The sequence below is a fragment of the Manis pentadactyla genome, chromosome 16, assembly GCF_030020395.1.
Source record: "Manis pentadactyla isolate mManPen7 chromosome 16, mManPen7.hap1, whole genome shotgun sequence".
Lineage (NCBI taxonomy): Eukaryota > Metazoa > Chordata > Mammalia > Pholidota > Manidae > Manis > Manis pentadactyla.
Genome location: NC_080034.1, coordinates 55,649,938 through 55,671,911, shown reverse-complemented (window position 1 = coordinate 55,671,911; position 21,974 = coordinate 55,649,938). Strand labels below are relative to the sequence as shown.

Sequence of the window (21,974 nt, the reverse complement as noted above, 5' to 3'; positions counted from 1 at the left end):
GTGACGGTGGTGGTGGTGAGAAGAACCTATCTTTAACTTTATGTGTTAATTTTTATCATCCTAAAATTTTGACCTGTTCCCTCTGTCTGGAATGCACTCATCTCTCCCTTCTCCTTTACCAATCATGTACCTTTCTTTTGCAAAGAATTCTTATTTTTCAAGAATACCACACCCTCCACAATCCCTTCTCAGACTCCCAGAGGAAGCTCTGCCTCCTTCTGGCCGCCTCTATCTATACGTACCCCCGTTACACATGTTGCACCATGTTTCTCTGTATATTCTCTCTTGGACGTAGACAGGAGCCATCCTTGTCTTCCCACTCAATCCCCAGTCCATCATGGTACCTGTGCTGGAGGAAGTAGTCAATAGACATTTATTAAATGAATTTTATTAAATTCTTCTGATCTTGGAATAGAAAGTGTGTTTTGATCTAATGTTTAATGTGTTATTAGAAATGCCCTTAATTATGGAATAAGCTCCAGCCTTGGGTACACTGCCAATTCCTTTGTTGGGCCCCTTTTGTCTGTTGTTGCAGACCTTAGGAGCAAAGTAAAAAGTTCCTCCCTGAAAGCTGAACCTCACTCTTTATCACATTTGGTGATATCAAACTAGACTTAAAGATACAGTAATGCCGTTACTGAGCTTTACCCATTGAAGTTTGTTGCCTTTTCACTTAATTCTCTTGGAGCAGGTCCACCATATATGAGAAATTGCTGGAAAATGATCATCTGTAGCAAATCCTGCAAACTGCTGAGGTTTGGGTTTCATATTGTCCAGCTGTCTTCAGTATTCTTGGACTAAAACTAAAAATTAACTTTCAGAATTTTACACTGAGACCTGAAAGATAGGAATAAGTAAGTGTGGGGAGAATGAAGGGCAGCCTGGGCAGACTGGAGGAGAGACATTAGAAAGCAACCAGGTAAGTGTGCCTGGGAATAATGATAGAAATCTCCAGACTTAAACTACAAAAGCAAAAAATTACTGAGTTTTTGTTACCATCATGTATCAACAATTGATATTTTTACTGGTATTTTATTTTCACCCATTGGGTTCTGGTTTAGGAAACTCTAAGCACCATACATTTAGTTCTACGAGGTAGATTTACTTACTACGTATGGTTCTTAACCCTAGACAAATAAATACATTTCTAATAAATTCATGCTTCCTCTACCCTTTCCTATCCTGGAGTCCCTGAACAGATAGATCAGGAAACATTTGCTAGGATAATGTTTCATGCAATTGATGATGCTAAGGATTTGTAAATCTTGAGTGAAGAACAGGCCCTGCAGAGGAAAAGAAAGGCACCTGTGCTTTCTTAGCAGCCACAGAATCAGTCAACGGTTTCTTACTGAGTTCTTCTTCTGGACCAGGCTCTGTGCTTGGCAGTGGGGATACAGCAGTGAACGAAATGTAGAGGGTGGCTGCCCTCAGTGGGGCATAGAGTCTGCTGGGAGTGTAAATTGGGTGAGTCAGAACCGTGAAGGGACAGGGAGGGAGCAGATCGTGCAGCAGGGGTCAGCTGGCGGGTGCTGTCCAGGGTGGGCTGCTCCGTAAACCTGCTTTTAGGCTGACATCTAAAAGATAGAAATAACCAAATAAAGTGGGAGATAGGGAATGAGAGAACATTCTAGGCAGATTAGAGGGAGGAGTGATATATTGTCTCCAAGTGGATGATGAGATTTTTATAAAGACAGGAAGTTGGCAGTTATTTTCCAGTTTTTTAGGGGACTGGTGGTAGAGAACGGGAGAAATGTAATCTGACGTAGGAAGAACCTTAGAGTACTAGGGATCTTTAGGAAAGATCAGGCTTAACGGCTGTCCCAAATGGTTTACTGTGTGCTTCATAAAGAAAAACCTTCTGGGTGTGATTGTCTGCTAAGGAGTGGCCCAGCTCTCTAACTCCCTGTTAGATACACTGAACACCGTGGTCAACTCCAATGTCAGTGTTTTTAGAAATAGCATGGCTTTACCTCTTCTGGGATATTAGGTGTACATCTGTGTTAACACAGACAGTCCAGACCAACTATGGTCAGCCAGACCCAAAAAGGCTTCCAGAACCGTCCTGAACTCTAAGCAGCACTTCTTGAGTACTGCATGCCAAGTTTTGTGGTAGACACACAACAAATAACAAAACATTTACAGTCTTTCCTTTAAAATAATAATATCAATAAATTTAGATATATAGATAGTTAATTTGGTTTGCTTATATGATCCCCATTTTTATATTTTATATATCAGCTGGGGATTAAATTATTGCCTGTCAAGAATATTGAAAAAGGAATAATTTCAACATTGAACAGAAGAAATTGAAATCAGTAACCTCTAAATCTCTTCAATTTCTTAAATTCCTTTATGCCGTGATTGTTTTAGGCCTTTCAGAAAGTATTATTCATTTATAATCCTCATGTAAATACATTTCATGGTGAGAATTACTTTTCTTCGCGTAACCTCCAGGGTCACGGGAAATTCTGAAGAATGAGTCTTGGTCCTGAACTAGGGATGCCCATACTTTCTCTTAGCAGTCTGCCGTAATTACTGCATTGGCTTATGTTAATGTTTCCACCTGTAAATCAGAGTCTCCCATGATAAGCAGATGTGCCCAAGCAGTGAAACTCTGAATACCTAAGTGCTGTCTGCTTGTGAAGTGATATTTATTTGAGGCAGCTCAATATTTTGTTCATTGTATAGCAAATGGAATATATTTTTTAATGAAGTGTGTTTTCAGGAAAGATTCTCTTATATTCATGCCCATCCCTTCAAAATCTTATGCTACTCTGGTTAGACATTTCTCCCTAACCCTTCGAGGCCAGAATTGTCAAACTCTTACTTTAGGCCAGCTTTTTGACTTTAAAGTATATATTATCACTTGTAACTGGCTGCATGATATTGCTTTGCAGTTTAACTGCTATTCCCAGGAACATGGTATGATTTTAGTACAAGCTGATGTCACCGTGAGCAAGACAGATCCTCCCCTGGAAGGTTGGTGAGCAAACTGGTTAGAGGAAGCTTACAGTGAGACTGTGAAAACCATCAACATCATCTGAAGTCTTAAGAAGATAAACAAGGAAGAATATTTTCTAGACAGAATCTGCTCTTAAATTTCTATGTGTATTATCAGTAAAGTCCTGCCGTTGCCCAATGCATAAAAACTGATTCTTTGATCTCCCCATAAATCATTATCTGGAAAGATCTTGCAAGCCAAAAATACAAAAATGCTAAAGGAAGTGTTTTAATAAATTAATGGATAATATCCATAATGACAGGTTCATGATAAATTGTCAGTGTTCGAGTACATGAAACCGCCATCATTGATGTTTACAAGCATGCAGCATACGACGTTACACGCTGATCTTGCAGCAGCCTGTGAGGTGAGCAAATAGGTTTCTTCATTTAACTGGTAAAGAACCAAAGACCACAACTAGTGAACAGCCCAGCTGGAACCTAAACATAAGCCTGCTCGCTCCTCATGCTACTGTCCAGACACCACCGTCCAGCCAGATGTGACCTAGGACATTCACTTGATGTCTGGGGGCAGAGTCATGTGGAAAAGCCAGCACTCTTTAATTCCTCCACCAGAAATGAAGAATGCTGAGAGGGATGGACTGCTGGTCAGACTCTGTATGTCTTATGGTTTTATTTATCACATGCCAAACCCATAATTTCAGAAATATGGGTCACTGGTCCCTGAAAAGACCGAGGGAGTGTTATGAATGAATTAATTTAAATTCATTACCACTGCTCAAAACACACACAAAAAAGCAGCTCAAAACACATTCCCTACTCAGGAAAGCTCAAGTGCCCTAGTCTATATATAGAACAACATAGTTTCCTGCTGATGAAAGTTCAACAATAAACAAAAGCCCTAATGGTGAGTTTCTTATCTTAGAAGGCTCATCCTGGGCCGTGACAAAACACACAATGTGTGCCTGCTTTCCTAAAATGAGACTGATTAACTTTTCTTGGGCTTTGGTGGTTATTTCTGTCATTCTACAGCCTCAGGCATTGCAATTTGTAGCATAATTTCTCACACATTTTTGGTCTCCACGAAGAAAACAGCTGATTGTTCTCTCTCTCTCTGAAAACTCCCTTCATAACCCATGCAGACTAAATGACAAATGCTGTTCCTGTGGCAGTTTCATTTCACTTTCAGTGTCATATTTTGATAATAAATTTTCTCCATCCTTTGAGGAGATTAATGTCTTTTTTTTTTCACTTTTAACAACCATTGCATTTGAAATCAGATGCCAGAAAGTAGTATCCCATTATTACACATTTTTCTGTAGAAATAAATGATGGTTAGATGGTTCCCAAGTATTTTCAAGGAAGAGTAAGGATTTAAAGTAGGCAGAGGTTTTTAATTTCCAAACCTGCCTCTGATTGCCTAAAGAGCATCACAGGTGCTTGGTGACCGGTGATCCCCCGCCCGTGGATGAGCCACAGTGCTCTGCCCTGCATTCCTCCTGTCGCCTCCTGGTGGAGATAAAGTTCCCTTTGAAAAGGGACCAGTGTTGGAATGACATTGACCTGTTGTAGATATTTGGCATTCGTTTCCTTTTGAATTCTTAAAATAAACTGCCTCTCCCCACCAGTAGTAAACATGGCAGGCAAGACAGTCTCTTAATTTGCAAAATCTAGGGAGTCCCTAGAAACATGCATTATTTAAATGGTGGGAAGATATGGGGGAGCAGGGAGTGAAGATCTGAGGCGTGCCATTGTATGCTCGGTCTAGGTGTCTCCTACTTGGTCTAGGTGTGTCGAAAAAGAGTTGAATTTTCTAAAAAGAAGACTCCGTTAAATGTCATCCTTTATGCAGACAGGCCCCAGGGGAGAGAATACAGCTGCTCACTTCCCTGACGTGTCGTCATGTCGTGGGGACATCATGAAGGAGAAGAGAGCTTGAAATGCACACTTGTTACCAAATTAGGGCTGCCATCTTACTCTGATTTTCACAGATTTTCACATTTCTAATGTGTCTCTAATAAGTAGCAGGCCTCCTGCTTTAGGGAAATTTCTGTTTGTTCTTTCTGTTGGTTCATATTTTTCTTGAAGGAAGATATTCAGGCTATTCCACCCTCCAGGGAAACCGTGAGGACAAAACAAAGACTACATCCCTGTGAATTTACCTTCCAGTGGAGGAGAGAGATGGTGCACCAGTGAATGAGTGATATGCTGTATGGTGGGGATGGGGTGTGGAGGAAAAGCAAAGCACAGGGTAGTGGGGAGATGATGGTGATGCCTTTCTGTCCTCAGGGGAATACGTCATTAATGTGGCCACAATAAACCCATTGCATTCCCCCTTCTTACTGACATTATCTGGATCTGTGGATCTGATATCCAACAGTGGATTTGTATCCATTATCTAAGGCTGGATTGTCCATCATGGTAATTATTCTCTCTTCTCTGTTGTATCCTAGTCTCTCGCTACACACCTCCTACTCACCCGCAGTCATGTGCAACTCACACTAAAACTGTTGCGTCTCAGGTAGAATACAACCCCATCTTTGGGTTCCATAATAGCCTCTAACCTTGGGGCACTTCACAGCTAAACTCATAGCAAAAGAGTAGTTGAGCTCTGTGAACAGCTGTTATCCTTACTTTTCACTGCATAGATGATTATTATAGCCCATGTTTTCTTGAATTTATGGTATAAATTGCATTTATAGTCAGCATGTGCATGTACAAAAATATCAGGGGCATCAGGCTGTCAGGGAGAAGCAGGGTGGTTAAGGCGAATAGCACAGGCTCTGCAGTGAGAAGACCCACAGTCACATCCTGCTGGGATTGAAACTAAGTGATCATTTATTTTCACAGAGACTTAAGGCCCTAACCCATAAAATCAAGATCATAACAGTACCCTTCCTGATTTTGCAAGTTTTTCTGAAGATTGAATGAGATAATGAACATTTACTTCTATAGGCCCCATAGAGGAGAACGCGTGTTAGCTGTTGCAGTCATCTGAAAGATGCCCTGATCTTGCATCCTGAGCTCTGGAGCCCCTGGAACATTTAACTAGTAGAACAGACATACTCCAGAATGGTGCTGCTACCCAACATCCCGTGAGGTGTTTGCATGTTCATCCTATTCCATTTGTTGGGAAAATTGCATCATTTGGAGCTACATCATTCCTAGATGGGAAACAGAATCTCATCTTTTTTCCCCCTGGAGAATGATTTAGGGCCTTTGGTGTTTATTCAAATTTATTACTGAATATCATGTAAGAAGAAACCTTCTAGATCTCATGTAGACCAGCTACCATCCTGATGGAGCATCCTAACTCTGGACAGTGAACTGAAGTGACCTGAAGCCTGTGTGTGGAGAACTGGGAAATGAACCAACCTTAAGCCCCCTCTGTTACGTCTTTTTTGCTCATGTAGTCCTGAGATGGAAGGCACACAGGGACTGTGGTGTTCTTCCTTGCATAGATCTCTGTGCCTCATCTCTTCTGATCATCTTCTTAGGAAACAGCTCTAGATCGCTATTTCTAAAACCTTCGTTCTTCCTTCGCAAGGATACTTTCCCTATAACTGCAAGACTGTGAGAGTCAAGGATCATTATTTTAGTGAATTAAATGATGGGAGTTGTAATATGGCCCTACTCTGATTCCAAAAGCCTTTGGTTAAATATTCAGTTAACTTTTCATCAATTTCAAAAACATGCACAAAATTGGGGCTGGGATATAAAGATAATAATCAAGCTCAATTAAAACCATGAGATATCACCTCACACCGGTTAGGATGGCCACCATCGAAAAGACTAGGAACAACAAATGCTGGCGAGTATGCAGAGAAAGGGGAACCCTCCTACACAGCTGGTGGGAATGTAAACTAGTTCAACCATTGTGGAAAGCAGTATGGAGGTTCCTCAAAAAACTAAAAATAGAAATACCATTTGACCAGGGAATCCCACTCCTTGGAATATACCCAAAGAATACAAGTTCTCAGATTCAAAAAGACATATGCACCCCTATATTTATTGCAGCACTATTTACAATAGCCAAGATATGGAAGCAACCTAAGTGTCCATCAGTAGATGAATGGATAAAGAAGATGTGGTGCATATACATAGTGGAATATTATTCAGCCATAATAAAGAAACAAATCCTACCATTTGCAACAACATGGATGGAGCTAGAGGGTATTATGCTCAGTGAAATAAGTCAGGCAGAGAAAGACAAATACCAAATGATTTCCCTCATTTGTGGAGTATAACAACAAAGCAGAACTGAACGAACAAAACAGCAGCAGACTCACAGACTCCAAGAAGGGACTAGCGATTACCTTAGGGGAGGGGTGTGGGAGGCCGGGTGGGGAGGAAGGGAGGGAGAAGGGGATTGAGGGGTATTATGATTAGTATACATGGTATGTGGGGGGGTCATTCATGGTGAAGACAGTGTAGCACAGAGAAGACAAGCAGTGACTCTGGCATCTTACTACACTGATGGACAGTGACTGCAAGGGGGCATGGGGGGGGACTCGATAATATGGGTGAATGTAGTAACCACATTGATTTTCATGTGAAACCTTCATAAGAGTATATACCAATGATGCATGGATTTAAAAAACTTTTTTTAATAATAATAAAGCTCAGTCTTTGGGAGACCCACACTCAGTGGGGCAGAGGGGTAAATGCTTAGACACATAAATTTTTGTGGCAGCAGCTATTACAGATGTGGGAGCATAGTAGGTGGAAGCACAGAGAAGGGACTGATTGCCATTGGAAGTACCAGAAAGGGCTGCTCAAAATAAATGGCATTGAAGAAATCCCTGAAGGGTGGGTAGGATGCTCTGTGCGAGGGGATAGTTCTGAGCAACGACAGGAGCAGAGGAAGGAGGCAGGAAAGTTCTCAGTGTGCTTGGGAAGTGGCAAGTGTTTGGAACACTGAGTATACTGTGGTAACGCGTGGGAACAAATGAGATTGAAAGGGATCGTGGGACCAGATTGTGAGGCGCCTGCTAGTCGCTGCCACAGAGGGTGGGGCTTATCCAGCTGACAGAGCCTTCAAAGGTCTTTTAATTGGGAGAATTACACAGTCAGACCTGTCTGACAGCAGTAGAGAGGGTTGGGGGCGGGGGAAGGTCTGAAGAGCAAGGTTCAAAGCCATTGCTCAGTTGGTGCTCCTGCTCAGGGGCAGTGTAGTGACATTAGGAAGAGACCAGGTTCTGTCGTCTCACAGCCTCAGTTCCATGCCTGTTCCCCTCTAGCCACAATGGTTATAGGTTATAGATATGGTGTCAAGTTATGGTTAAAGGTTAGGGCTTATGGTTCGTCCTTTAAAGCTATTGTTATGGTTTAATGTTACTGCTTGTAGTTAATGGTTACTGTTCATGGTTATGGTTGATTGTAAATGTTGTGAATATTGGTTGATTTTTTTTGCTTAATAGTTGTTTTTTAAGGATTATGGTTACAGTTTATGCTTATGAATTATGTTTATGAAATATTGTTAAGGTTACATGAAAGATTGCAGTTTATGGATAATGATTAGGATTAGGATTGATTTTAGTTAAGATTTTGGTATCGGCTAATGGTTAGGTGTTAAGCGTTATTGGGGGTTAGGACTTAGGTGTTAGTGGTTAGGGTTGGGAATGGGGTCAGGGTCGGGTTAGGTCTAGGGCTGGGGTTAGGGGTAGGGTTTTAGGATTAAGTTTATGGTTGGGGCTAGAGATTAGGGTTAAGAGTCAGGGTTAGGGTTGGGGTCAGGTTTAGGATTGACATTAGGATTTGGGGTTGGGATTAGAGTTGGGGTTGGGGTCAGGGTCAGGGTTAGGGTTACTCTTGGTCCTGTACCTCATTTTTCATCTCTAAAATGGGGTGGGTAAGAGCAGTACCCATCAGATAGGTGTGCTGTGAGGCTTACATGAGTCAATACATGGCACAGTGTGAACATTTTAAGAAGTGGGCTTTTATCATTGAGCCGGTCCCCACTGAGGAGGGGCTAAGGAAGGCTCCATATAGGAGGTTGAGATGAGGGGCTTTGTGGCTATTTGTAGCTTTAGTTCCTCGTCAGCTGCTGGAATAAGGACCAATGAACACAAACCATATGCCATGAGACCCTTTTAATTTCCCAGCACACTAAATGCTTAATCCTGAAGCATTTTGACCTGAGGGGTCTAGATGAGATCTTATTACGTGAGTCAGCTCTTCCTCAGGGAGGCTGATAGGGACTCTGCCAGACAGGTGCCTCTTTGGGCCACTAGAGTGTCTTATGGTAAGTCACTGATCTGGGCAACATAGTGAGAAAAAAAGCTTCCCTCAAGAGTCCGCATGGAGTTCTTGCTTAGTGGCGATGCCACACGGGGACTGAAGCAGGGGTGCAAAGAATCACCTCAGAGGAACTCTACCTAATAGCATCAGAGGGGTGATTGCACCCCCAGAGTGGCAGCCAGAGGCACAGCAGGTCGGGAACTTTAGAGAAGGATCTGGGCAGTTCTTCATCACTCAGCGAATACTGCAGAGTCCTCCTGGTCAAGACTGCGGTTGCTGTGGAAGAGACTCACATGGGCCATTTCTGAGAATTCAGCAAGTAGCCAAATTGTTGTGGGTGCTCCAGCCGTTCCCAAATGGGCAATTTGGCAATGTCTGGTGATATTTTTGGTTGTCACGACAGGAGGAGATGCCACTGGCATCTGTGGGTAGAGGTCAGGGATGCAGCTAAAGATCCTGCAGTACACAGGGCGGCCCCAAAACAAGGACTGTGTAGCCCAAAATGTCAATCATGGTGAGGTTGAGAGAACCAGGTCTAGGCCCTCACTTAACCAAAGGTGGCATATACCTTATTGATGATCCATCAGTTGAGTTTAGGACAACCTTTTAAGGAAGTTTTATCAGCCCAATATTTATTTTAACATAAGTTAAAATACAATTAACATACAAAACCTATGATTACAAAGAATTTTTTGCTTAAGGTGAGGCTAAAATAGTGTTTGTGTTTTTAAATGTTAACTTAAAGACACAAACTAAATAACAGTATAAATGGACTATTATAAATAATACTCTAACTAGATATGGCATACACACAAAAAGGAATGAGTGTGGGTTTGATCAAGGTTAGGAAACATTAGTTTAGGCCAAGGGTGAGAATACTTCTTCTGTAAAGAACTGGATAGGAAATATTTGAGGCTCTGTTGCAGCTTCAGTCAACCTTCAGACAATGCAGGTTTAAACTCCATGAATCCTCATATGTGTGAATTTTCTTTTTCAATACATAGATTAGAAAAATTTTTGGAGATTTGAAACAGTTTTAAAAAACTCCTAGGTTAATTGTGTAACCCAGAAATATCAAGAAGATTTTTTTTTTAATTAGGTATGTTGTGAATGCATGAAATATATGTAAGTACTAGTCTGTTTTATCATTACCATAACGTCAAGACTTGGCTATTAGCAGTTACGTTTTGGGGGAGTCCAAAGTCATATGCGTATTTTTGACTGCACGGTGGGTTGGTGTCCCTGACACTCATGTTGTGCAAGGCTCAGCTCTGACATCTTGGAGTGAAGCAGCCGTGACGGGGCGCGATGCGGTCCTCAGATGGGTCAGCAGGTGCGCGCTCAGCGTCCTGGCTGTCACAGTCTAGTGTCCAAGATGAACCCTTTAAACTCAGTACCCCCAGTGTGGGCTGAGAAGGGCATTGTTACTTAACCTGGTTAGTAAGATTGAAAATATTTACAAAGTAATAATGCCTATGTTTTATGTGTGTTGCTGTTTCCCCACCTGGCATGTTACAGTCAGTGGGGTTTGTGTTTAATCAAGGGCCACAATCTTACAGGTATCACAATTCAAATTCTGGACACAGCCTATTGAGACGGAGTGAATTCAAATTCTAACTGCCTCTTCCAGTACCTGCGTCTTCATGGGCCTGTCAATTACCCCCTTGGAACTTCAAGTTCCTGCTTAATAAAGTGAGTGTGATGACACCTCTCCTGCATAAAGAGGAAATGAGATTCGGATGTGGACGTTGGTAGAACTGGGGGCAGCACATTCAATGTTTGCCCTCTTCCCACCCTCCTTCCCTCTCTGCCTCAATTCTTCTGCATATATGATGAGGATGTCCTTTTTGTCATGCATCATTGACAGCAGTGCTGCGTCAGGGGTACCTGTAGCCCTGCAGTACACCACTGGAGGCCTCCCTGGGAATGAAAGACAAAATGATCTCATAATCAATACCTTTGAATATGATTTGTTGACTGCTCACAAATGCACATACATGCATCAATGACTTCAGCCTAATTTCTTTCATTCAGCAAAAACAAATACTAATTACTGAGTGCCCACTGTGTCAGAAACAGTGCTAGGCACCCGCTACAAACATGAAAAAGGGATGGCCCCGCCCCTCAAGAAGACTACAGCTTGGTTCCAGGGGATGATAGTTGTTAGTAAACAGATGTTCACAATTTTCACAGTCGTGGAATCTCCAGTGAACATAGGCATAGAATGGCCTGAGACAAGTATTAAAAGATAAATAGAAATTAACAAGGTGATGGCCGAATGGGAGCACATTCCAGGCCAGGAGCGTGTCACTCACTGTTGCATGTGACTGAGAGTGAGTTTTTATGGGGACAGAGATGGGAAGGGTGAATGAGTCTGAGTTAATAATATGGGTCAAATTGTGTAAGGTATTGCATATCATGCTGTGTTTGAACTACTGCTTCTAAGCTGATGCTTTTCGTTTTTCTTTAGCAGCAAGACCTCTTATTTAGAGCAAATCTTCTAAGTGACAATGGCATTATATAAAACCAGCATTACTAAAACTTGTGGTCCGCTGCGTATTTCCCTTCCTGCCCACAGCCGCCAGGGGTGGAGGCCAAATGTAATAAGGGGCAACATTGAGTGGGTTTCATTCTTTGCCTTGAATATTGTCACTCATAATGTGTTAACTGGCTTTTCCACGGGTGTCACTCCTGGAGCACTGGTGGTGTAGACAGGCAGGCATTCAGAGTTCCAAAGGGTGAGACAAGTAGATCTGAGTTTTAGAAAGTCACTCTAACAATAGTGTGGAGAATAGACTGTAACTGAGAGTATTTGAAACCACTTAGAAGGCCATTTCTATAAATAGCAAGTAAGGGTCTCATTGAAGGGCCACCTCACACGCACCAGCCCTAATAAAAATGTGTGGTTTACCCAGTTTGCCCAAGGGAAAGGGCTCAGAGCAGTTACATAATTTGCCCAATATAAAGAAATAGTAAGTGGCAAGACTTGGACTTGAATCATACCTTGTATGCTCAGACTGAGACCCCCTAACTTCCCCAGCCCCCTCCGCAGCATACCTCTGCTACGCCCATTTGTCTTCTGGCTCGCCTGTGGGTCAGCAGTGTTACGGATGGAAATCAGCTGGGCGTTTGTCTTCCTTCTAACACCTATCCTGACACACAGTTCGCAATCAATGGATACTTATGAATACACAATTTTAAGACCCTAGTTTCCTGGAAAACACCTTCACCCTTACGGTAAATCAGACATTCTGTCACACGCTGCTAGATCCTCACTTGAGAACGATGGCCTGACTAGCCAGGGGAGGTCTGCAGCTGTGTCCGCATCACCGCCAACAGGCAGTCGCTGATCACCACGACCGTTCCCTCTTTTACAAGGCTCGTAGCGTGATACCTAGTACCTGCTGAAGTGGCTGGCAGATCCCCCTCACAATCCCGTTCCCCCGGGGTCTTACACTTCCCCTGTATCTGTGAAGGGGGGCGAAACCACAGTCTCCTGTTATCACAGACTACCTGTGAGACTGAATTTCTTACCTTCCTTTGCATATATTTCTCCTTTCTCTAGCCTCCTGAGCAGCTGGGGTCTTCTACCTTAACAAATTCCTGTGCTTTCCAGTTCCAACTTGTTTTCCTCAATTCTTACCACTTAACAAGAATATCTGTTGGTTGCTTTTCATCTCTGGCCCGATCTATCATATCCCCAGCTCCATGCCTTTGTAGGAAAGATTTGTTCATTAAACTGTAAATGAGAGGAGAGGAAAAGGCAGGGGTGGGACAAAGTAGGAGCCATGGGATGACATTTTTGCCTCTTCCATCTCTACTGAACCATAACCAAGCACAGTTGGAATATAGTGCAGGTCGTTGCCCAAGGAAGGGCCTTTTGAGGCGGGGCAGCAATTTCCCAGGCAGCCACCTTTCACATTTGTCACCCCAGTCACCATCTATCATGTATTCCAGCTTCCTGCTCTGATTGTATTAAATTAGGTGGGAAATGGGCCCCATAAACTGATAATATCTAATAAGATGCTGAATTTTTGTAAATACGTGATTTAATCTTACTCAGTAGTTGAAGGTTTTGTTTTTTAAGTTGATTTAGTTCATTGCCTTGAACATCATAGCTCATAATGTGTTAACTAGATTTCCCATTTGTGTCACTGAAGAGTTAGGTGAAAAATACAAAGAGAAAAACAGCCCTTTGGAAACAATGGAAGGGAGAAAGTTAATTGAATTTAAATTAGACATAGCAATAATTTAAAGCGTAACTGAAGGTTTCAGAGAAGACTATCATGCATTCATATGTCATGAGGAAGATTTTTCTTTTAGATAAAATATTCTAATGTAAAATTGATTGATGTGTAGTATAACCCCCCATTCCATTTCCTTGTGAATGTCAAACATTTTTGGATGGTAAGATGCATTGAGTTTCCTATGTTTAGAAATTCCTTAAATGAAAGATATAAATTCCACTTCCAACTAATCTGAGAAAGAATTATAAAATTTAACTGTGTGTTTCTGGCTCCATTATTCTTTCTGGACCTCATTCAGAGCCTGTCATAAAAAGGATTCTAAATTGCTATAGGAACCTAAGATGGACTCTGTTAAGGAAATAACTACTTTATTTTCTTTATTTTTGATGATATGCATTTCCTGACTTTCCTCCAATGAACTTATATGGCTTTTATTACGAAGAAGATCATTGTTAATTAAAAAATAAATTTTATCTGAGTTGGCTCAACTTAAGAGGTAAAAATGAGAATATCATCGTCATTGCTTCCTGGACAATTGACCTACAAAAAAAGCAGGCTGGCTTTATCTGTGGCTGCTTGAGGGTCTGGCACCATGCCTGGGAGAGAACTTTCTCTGAGTGCTCCTTGACCGTGCCCTCCCTGATGTTCAGGCAGTTCTCCAGCCTTACGGACGCAGCCCTTCTCCCCCTCTGCATCTCCGCCCATGACATTTCAAACAGTCTCTCCCACCCATAGTTGCTACCAATTATGCTATGTCGCTGTAAAAGCTGGAAGCTACGCATCTTCTCTTTCTTTCTGCAATCTCTCGCTTCACCATCGCATTAATGTTTTTACTCCTCCTAGGAGACGTGGGTTGCAAAAGAACTTTCCCGTGATACTATGGCATTAAGTCCATCCCCATGAGTGTGTAACCATCACCACCACCCATGTGCAGGGAGTTCGAGTTCTTGTTTCCCGCTCCATGCTGCTGCCACCAGCAGGGGACTCTGCTGTCCTAAAGGGTTTCACTGTAAGATGAGAAATGAGACTTGAATGGCCCAGGACACCCTTTGCCTCTAGGACTGACAACCGAGTTTGAAAAGGGTTCCAATGCCTCGATGTGATGTCAGCCAAATTAACGTCCTCTTTCCTCCTCTTCCAACAGCTCTGAGCAGCGGGTCCCCTGTTCCACATCTTACCACAGCTCTGGTTTGCACTCGGGGGACGGTGTCACGAAAGCAGGACCTCTGGGCCTACCAGAAATAAGACAAGTGCCAACTGTTGTGATTGAATGTGATGACAATAAAGAAAATGTGCCTCATGAATCAGACTATGAAGACTCTTCTTGCCTATACACGAGAGAAGAGGACGAGGAGGACGAGGAGGAGGAGGAGGACAGCTCCTTGTACACCAGTGCGTACGGCCAGCCTCCGCGCTGGGGACGGGGCGGGCCGCGGCTGGTGGAAGGAGAGCTGCCCAGCCACCCAGCGCTCTGGGTTCTAATCCAGCGTCTGGTGTCACCTGACCTGGGGTCATAGGGCAGCTCACTTAACCTCTCTGAGCCTCCGTTTCTTCACTAGGAAAATGAGAGGGCAAACGTCCTCCCATAGCCCTACCAATTGCAGCGCTGTGCTACCACCTCCCGCCTCTTAGGGGGCATTTTCTTTCTCTGATTACTTCCCTTGGGATCCAACCCCCTCCCTCAGAAACAGTGGGAGGGGACCTCTAGAATTCAGTTCCAGTCTACAGAATACTCAGAAATACTAACTTGTGCATGCAGCAAGTTTGCTTTCAAGCATGCTTCCACAACTTTAGGTCTGAACTCAAATTTCATATTTAAGGCCTTTAAATGTGCTGACAGACAAGAGAAGAAACAAAGAAAACCAAGCTCAAAATCTATCATTCTGGCCATAAATAATAAATACATGTTAGTGAAGTGAGTATAGACTGATAATTTGGTCAATTCATTTATTAATAAATGAATTAACATAAAAGCAACTTTTTATTGAATGTATACTGTGGGCCCAACAACATACTGAGGTTTTATTCTCTCAGTCTTACAACACCCAGTAGCATAGACATTTGTGGAAGGAGTCTACTGTTGCCCCATTTTACAGATAAGGAAGAAAGTGAAAGAGTAAGGGATTTGCTCAAAGCCTCACATCCACCGAGTGGCAGTGGTGGGATTCGGTGGCCGTGTCACATTCCAAAGCCCGTGTTCTCTCACTAGTGAAGGAAGAAAGAAGACAGACACTACTAAATAAAATCCAAAGGAATCCTCCAAACTAGGCTGCCTCTTCCTCTTGTTTTCCCTTTAGCAGGCTTCAGCTAGCTAGCTAGATCTGGGAGCTGGTTAGGTGCTGGTGAGCAACGACACGATCAAAGTAATGTCAAGGAGAGACCCACAGGGGGGCAGCCAAAAGCCCAAATGACCCCCTGGTGGAAGGAGCAGCTGCTTAGCCTCTGTCCACTGTTTCCTGTCCAGGAAATTGGATATTTTATGGCAGGTTTCTCATCCTTGATGCTACCGACATGAGGACCAGATAGTCCTTGTGGTAGGGGCTGTCCTGACACTGATTTGCAGCATCCCTGGCCTCCACCTATCAGCTGTCAGGAGCACCATTCTCCAAAACCCCATTTTTGATGACCAAAACTGTTTCTAGACTTTGCCAAGCATCCCTGGGTCGACAGTAAGGGCGGAATTGCTGCTGGTTGAGAACCGTGGATTTATTCCATGTAAGGAAGCCCTGCCCTGGCTGCTCAGAACCTCTTATGTTAAAAAGAAAAAACAATCCCAGAAGATGCCTCTTTCAGTGACCTCACTTCCACTCATACCCCAAGCTGACCCCTCTTTGCCCAACACGATATTCTTCACAAACCCACAGCTCCACCCTCGCTGACCTCTTTCGTCTCCTGTGATTACCTGGCTCACCCATCACCTGTGAGCTTTCCCACCTGCCAGTGGCCACCAGCCACTCCCTGAATCTCCTCTCTCCTTTAGGTGCCGGCGCCTCTGGGAAGCGTTTCCTAGTCACTGATAGCCTCTGTCCCCTCTGTCCCCTAAACATTCTGTTGTACACCATAGCCTGTCCTGCCCTCCTTTGTGATATTGCCTGCCTGTTGGGAGCTCCTAGATGGCAGAGACTCAACCGCAGGCCCCAACACATGCTCCTCACGTGCCCTCCACAGGCTAAGTACCTAGAATGTGTGGCCTACAGGACAGCTGTCCCTGAGGCTTTTGTGAGGCCTTAACCACTCTCAGGTGTTATGCCCACTGTGTGTCTTCTTGTCTTTTACCTCATGGCCCACAGTTGGCTGTGTAAGGGCCAGTTTGTGTCAGTGTTAACGGCTCCTTTCTCCCTCCTGCAGGCTCCCTGGCCATGAAGGTGTGCAGAAAGGACTCCTTAGCCATCAAACTCAGCAACAGGCCCTCCAAGCGGGAGCTAGAAGAGAAGAACATCCTTCCCAGGCAGACGGATGAAGAGAGACTGGAGCTGAGGCAGCAGATCGGCACCAAGCTCACCAGGTAGGACGGTGGATTGGTCAGCTCCACAGACTTTACTGGGAGAATCCAGACTCCATCCCCAGAGCAGGCCTGAGTGTCTCTCAAATGGCTTCCGGCAGAAAAAGTCAGTGGGAAACATCCCATTTCTTCTCCTGGGCTGACTCTATAATCCCCTCTCCTTCATTCATCTACTTCTGGGAAATTTCACTTTGTTAAAGGTTCAGGGAGAAGCTGAGAGGCAGATTTCCAGGGAGAAAACCACCTGTAGAAAAACCGCCACCATCCAATAGAATTGAGAATCTACCCACAAAAGAGTTGTGATTTGGTTAAACCCAAAGCAATCAAAGAAACACATTTTCTACTGTAATATTCACCTAGAAGAGCTCAGTGGTTGCTAGTGATGCCTCGTTACTAATTTGTGACTCTTTTTGTGTGATTACCCTGATAGAGGGCTATTACACATAGAGTAGGAGCAGTATGCTATGTTAATATATTAAACACCTGTGTGTGCATTTATAGTCTAGGGCATGTTTATATGCTATGAGCTGACATTTGTGGGGCACTTATTATTTGCCAGGCACTCTTCTAAACATTTTACATGGGACACTTTTGTGCCCATTTTACAGACAAGAACACCAAGCCTACTGAGAACCTTAGTTTTGTGCATAATGTTGCACTGAATGTTTCCAGAAGGCTCCATCGAGCCCAGGCTCAGCGCCCGGGTTTGGATGCCATGTGTAGAACTCTTTCAGGGTAGAGTCCTGACTCTCCCTCCTACTAGCTGTGCAGCCTTGAGTAAGTCACTTATGGTCTTTGTCTTTGTTTCTGCCTTTGTGAAATGGGGAGTTGTGTAAATTAAACAACCAACGTAAAGCATTTAAAACAGCCCCTGGCCCATAGTAGACACTCAGTTATCTGTTGTTACTTCATTGTCTCCTCCCAACAACCCTGTTCAGTACCTTGTATTGTCACCTTCACAAGGACAAGTGAGGAAACTGAGACCTAAAGAGGTGACAGTGGCATAGATGTCAACAACAGCTGCTGCTAATCTTCCCTCCCACCAGGTTCTTCTGTGACTTAAGGGCAGTCTCTTTCTCATAATTAACTTGGTTTCCTCCTGAAAGAGGTTGTCATAGTGGTATGGGACTGTGTAAGATGGCCCCACAGATGGCTGATGTGGCCTTGTGTTATGCAGCCTTTAGAGTCAGAGAATGAAAATATCTAACCACCCGTTCCCACCCCACACAAGCACACACACAGTCCCCTCTCCTTGGGTAGAGTCACATGCCACATTTTGGTCACCCAGATCTCTCAATACCACAGCCCTTGTTGCTCACAGTGCTTTGGAGAGTCCATCTTATTGTTGGGAACCTGATTGTTAAACATTCTTCCTTCCACTGAAAAAAAGAAAACCTCTGTCCATGGATCTCCCACCCACTGGGAGTCTTACTCCCTTCCTTGGGCAGCTACTTAAAGCCCCATCCCATTTAACAACCTTCCTGGAGACAGGGACCCTGGCCTCCCCAAGTCCCTTCTCCCAGGGTATAACCAGACCTTCCCTCTGGGGGTGGGAGGTAGGAGGGATGTAATTCTGGGCTGCTTCCTGAACCAGCTTGTTCAATTATACACCTAACACAAGTGGGGCTAACCTTTGGGGGACAAGCAAAAAAAGGAGCAAATCCTTGACCCCAACCCTCTTCTCAGAGTCTAGCTCCACCCCCAAGGGTGGGCGTCCTGATCGCACTTCCTCCCCCACTTCCCCAGCTTTGCTACAGTACAGGCAGAGCCCCGAGTGTGTGAGGGGACAATGGAAGACTTCTCTGCAGGTGTGAGAGGACAGTGAATCTGGCTGCCCAAGGTGGCACCTTCTATGGACAGGGAGAGAAAAATGGGATGTAGAGAAAGCAGATGTGTGCAGCTAGCCGTTCTGCTTACTTGCTAAAGAGCTGTCCCACCCGGAGGTAACGCGTGAAGTAAAGAAGACCGTTGTTGTCTCAGAACATACTCCTGAAAAGAGACACCTCTCGCTTCTCTTGCCTGAATCCATATCCACATACCACCACTGTGACAGGCTGCAAAGGCAGGATGGCACCCAGAGGTGGGAGGAGCCCACCCACATCCTGGGAGAAGTTCTTTGCATTTCAAGCTTTATCCTTGCAAATCAACCCTTTCCCGACTCTTCTAACAGAGCTGAAGTGCAGCTTGGAATGCCTAAAATCCCCTGTCAGTTCACTGTAGTGTGTATCCATTGCCAGCCCCCTTTCTCCCAGTCAGTAAATTAAGACACGCTGACCAGGGTGTGACAGAGGGAAGCAGAGAAGGCAGTGCTGGACATGGTCAAGGAGTTGGGCTGACCTGCATCCGTGCTGCGCATTGGCATCTATTGCCAGATTATAGGACCTGGGCCTGAGAGAGAGGTCATCAGGAGAGTTTAGCCAGTTGGCAAGGTTGTAAGAGCAAATCAGGCAGACAGACCAGCCTGCACCTCAAGGTCATCTTTGAGGGGTGAAGCCACTGATTCACACCCATGGAGACTCATGGAATATTCCCGTTAGAATGAGAACCCTGCTTTGTGCTTCCAGCCAGTCATTTATCCTGCAACCAGGGCAGACCAAAAGGGGTATCTCAGAACCAGAAGGCGACGGTGGCAGAGAGAGAACTAATCTGAGGTCAGGCACCTTCGGGTCTGGCTCTGCTTCTGCAGTTTCCCTCATAGTCATCTGCACTCCCTGGGCCTTCACTTCCAAGGGAATTAGGTCAGGTCATGTGGTCACTGCAAAATGGGAGCTTTCATGATCATAAAAAGTCACTAGAAGAATGTAGGAATCAGTTGTAGAGCTTGCATTTCTGAAGCTACTAGGCTGCAGCATGCTTTGGCTATTTGAGGTAGTGAAAATGTGCTGGAAATCTATAGTGCTTGGAAAAACATGCAGCCAAGTCTGCAGTCCTCATGGAGTAGCAAGCAAGATATAAAACATAATTTTAGCTAAGAGTTTTAATAGCATAAAAAAGAAAAATGCAGCACTCCAAAAAGAATCCCAAATTGGGGATGGGGAGCAGAAACCCCAGAGAAAAGGATGTCAAGCATTAAGGCAATTTCTGCATAAGAATGCAAAAATATTCTTCTTACGCAAAATAGAGTAATAGAAGAATGCAAAAATGACAAGTGTTTTCTCACTGAAGCTATTGAGCAGACCCTCCGAAACCTCCAAAAACATGTCACCTGATGTTTTAACAATAAATATTTCAATCAACTGCCATTTGAGAAGCGTGGTCTGTCCTTAAGACATGAGCATGATCAACCGGGTGCTGCTGCTCTGCGCCTCATGTATACAGATTCAGGGTGGAGGCAGGACCAAGGGGCAGCAAGACATCCACTGAGGTGTGCAGGGAATGAAAATAGTAGAACTTATATTTAAATTTATTTTATATTTTTCTTTTCAAGTTGATTGTATCTGTGTTACAATGTGCATGATACATCAGTGCAGCAGTACTTGGATATAGCTTCTAACAAAATGGCACATGTGGGGCACGTGCCGAGATTTGTATTGATGGAGTCCACAGGTCTAAGGGTCCCTCCTTGGGGCTGTGTGAGCAGGTCTCTTCATCTCCAGCAACTCTAGTCAGTGGAAATGTGGAGGCCTCAGTGATCCCTGAGCCCCCTGGACCCCCCCACCCAAACACAAGGCCATGCTGCCCTCTCTCTGGGTCTCTTCTCAGGACCCTTCAACCTGAACCCTAGGACGTGGTCCGCCTGACTGTTAGCTCTCAGATCCACTTCTAGTTTCCTTCATTCACCAAGCCTTCTGTTCTCCCCAGCGAAATGTCCAACCCACGTGACTCCAAAAAATCATCACCAAGAACAGTCATCATTTCAAACATTAGACCTGAAGCCACACTTCTCTGTGTTCATGGTGAGGATGACTCAGCTGGGGAGAGTGCCTTCTGGCCCTTCTCCCGTTTCCAGCTGGTGCACTGATGGGCTGAAGCACTGAACCCCCTCCCCAGAGGCTGGCGCTCAGGACCACAGGGAATGGGGTTTTCAAACTAAAGGGAAGTCTGATGCCTTAAACAAGGAATGCTTTTGGTTCTGAAACAGCCTTTAGAAAGTGAACCATTTTGTAAGTCACCAAGACTACTTATTTTAAAAGGAAGGAACTGAGACTCTGAAGCATGACCTGTTTGTGGCCCTTACCAGCTGGGGCACTGGGGTCCCCCGTTGGGATGCAGCCAGCGTTCAGACCCAGCTGACTCAGTCCTCGCCATCTAAGATCCTCTCCCTCCATCCCCTCCAGTCCGCTCTGGAATGTTTAGATCAGACAGAGTGAGAAAAAGCATGGGGAGAAAAAGGAAGTGGAAGGCGCCTTGCAGCATATGTAGGAGTATGTGATCTAAATCAAGCTCAGGAGTAAATGAGGACTGAGGCAATCTGCTCCCCACACACAACGCTAGTCCCCCTAAAGTGTCTCTTCACCTTAAAACACCACCCTCCCCTCCAGGCATGAACTGGCATCATCCTTTTTGCTGTCACGGTTGACTGGAACTTTTCCAGCGCCCACCTGAGCTGCAGAGCCCACACTAATAACTGGCAGCATTACGCTCTGTGGGGAAGCTCCTGGAAGGCTTTCTTGGTTTTGGAAAGGATGTTTCTCCTCGTGATGTCCTTTTCCTGGTATCCAGTGATTCAGGCCACTCACTGTGATTCTTCCCAGTGATCAAAGGGAGGTACTGATTGATTTAAGCTGCTGGGAGTATTTTCTAGGGCTGCCATACAGAGGACCATGCCCTGGGTGGCTTAGCCAACAGAAATTCATTGTCTCACAGTCCTAGCAGTTGCAAGCCCGTATCAGGGTGTTCGCAGGGTCAGTTCCTTCTAAACGCTGCAAATGAGGACATGTTCCAGGCGTTTCCCCCAGCTTCTGGCAGGTTGCTGATAGTCTTTAGCATCCTTGGCTTATAGATGCATCGCCCCAACCTTTGCCCTCATCGCCCTCTCTCCGTATGTGTGCATCTCTGCATCCAAATTTCCTCTTTTTATAAGG

General features: G+C 44.4%; 1 protein-coding gene across 8 annotated transcripts in view; it reads left to right on the top strand.

Annotated features, from left to right (window-relative positions):
- Positions 1–21,974, top strand: part of PHACTR1 (phosphatase and actin regulator 1) — a 507,238-nt gene that overhangs the window by 448,049 nt on the left and 37,215 nt on the right. For all 8 annotated transcript variants that reach the window (XM_036876973.2, XM_036876756.2, XM_036877040.2 and 5 more), the window contains 2 exons: positions 14,593–14,840; positions 16,797–16,953. In XM_036876973.2, coding sequence (XP_036732868.1) covers positions 14,593–14,840; positions 16,797–16,953 — 405 coding nt within the window. The remainder of the gene's footprint in view (positions 1–14,592; positions 14,841–16,796; positions 16,954–21,974) is intronic.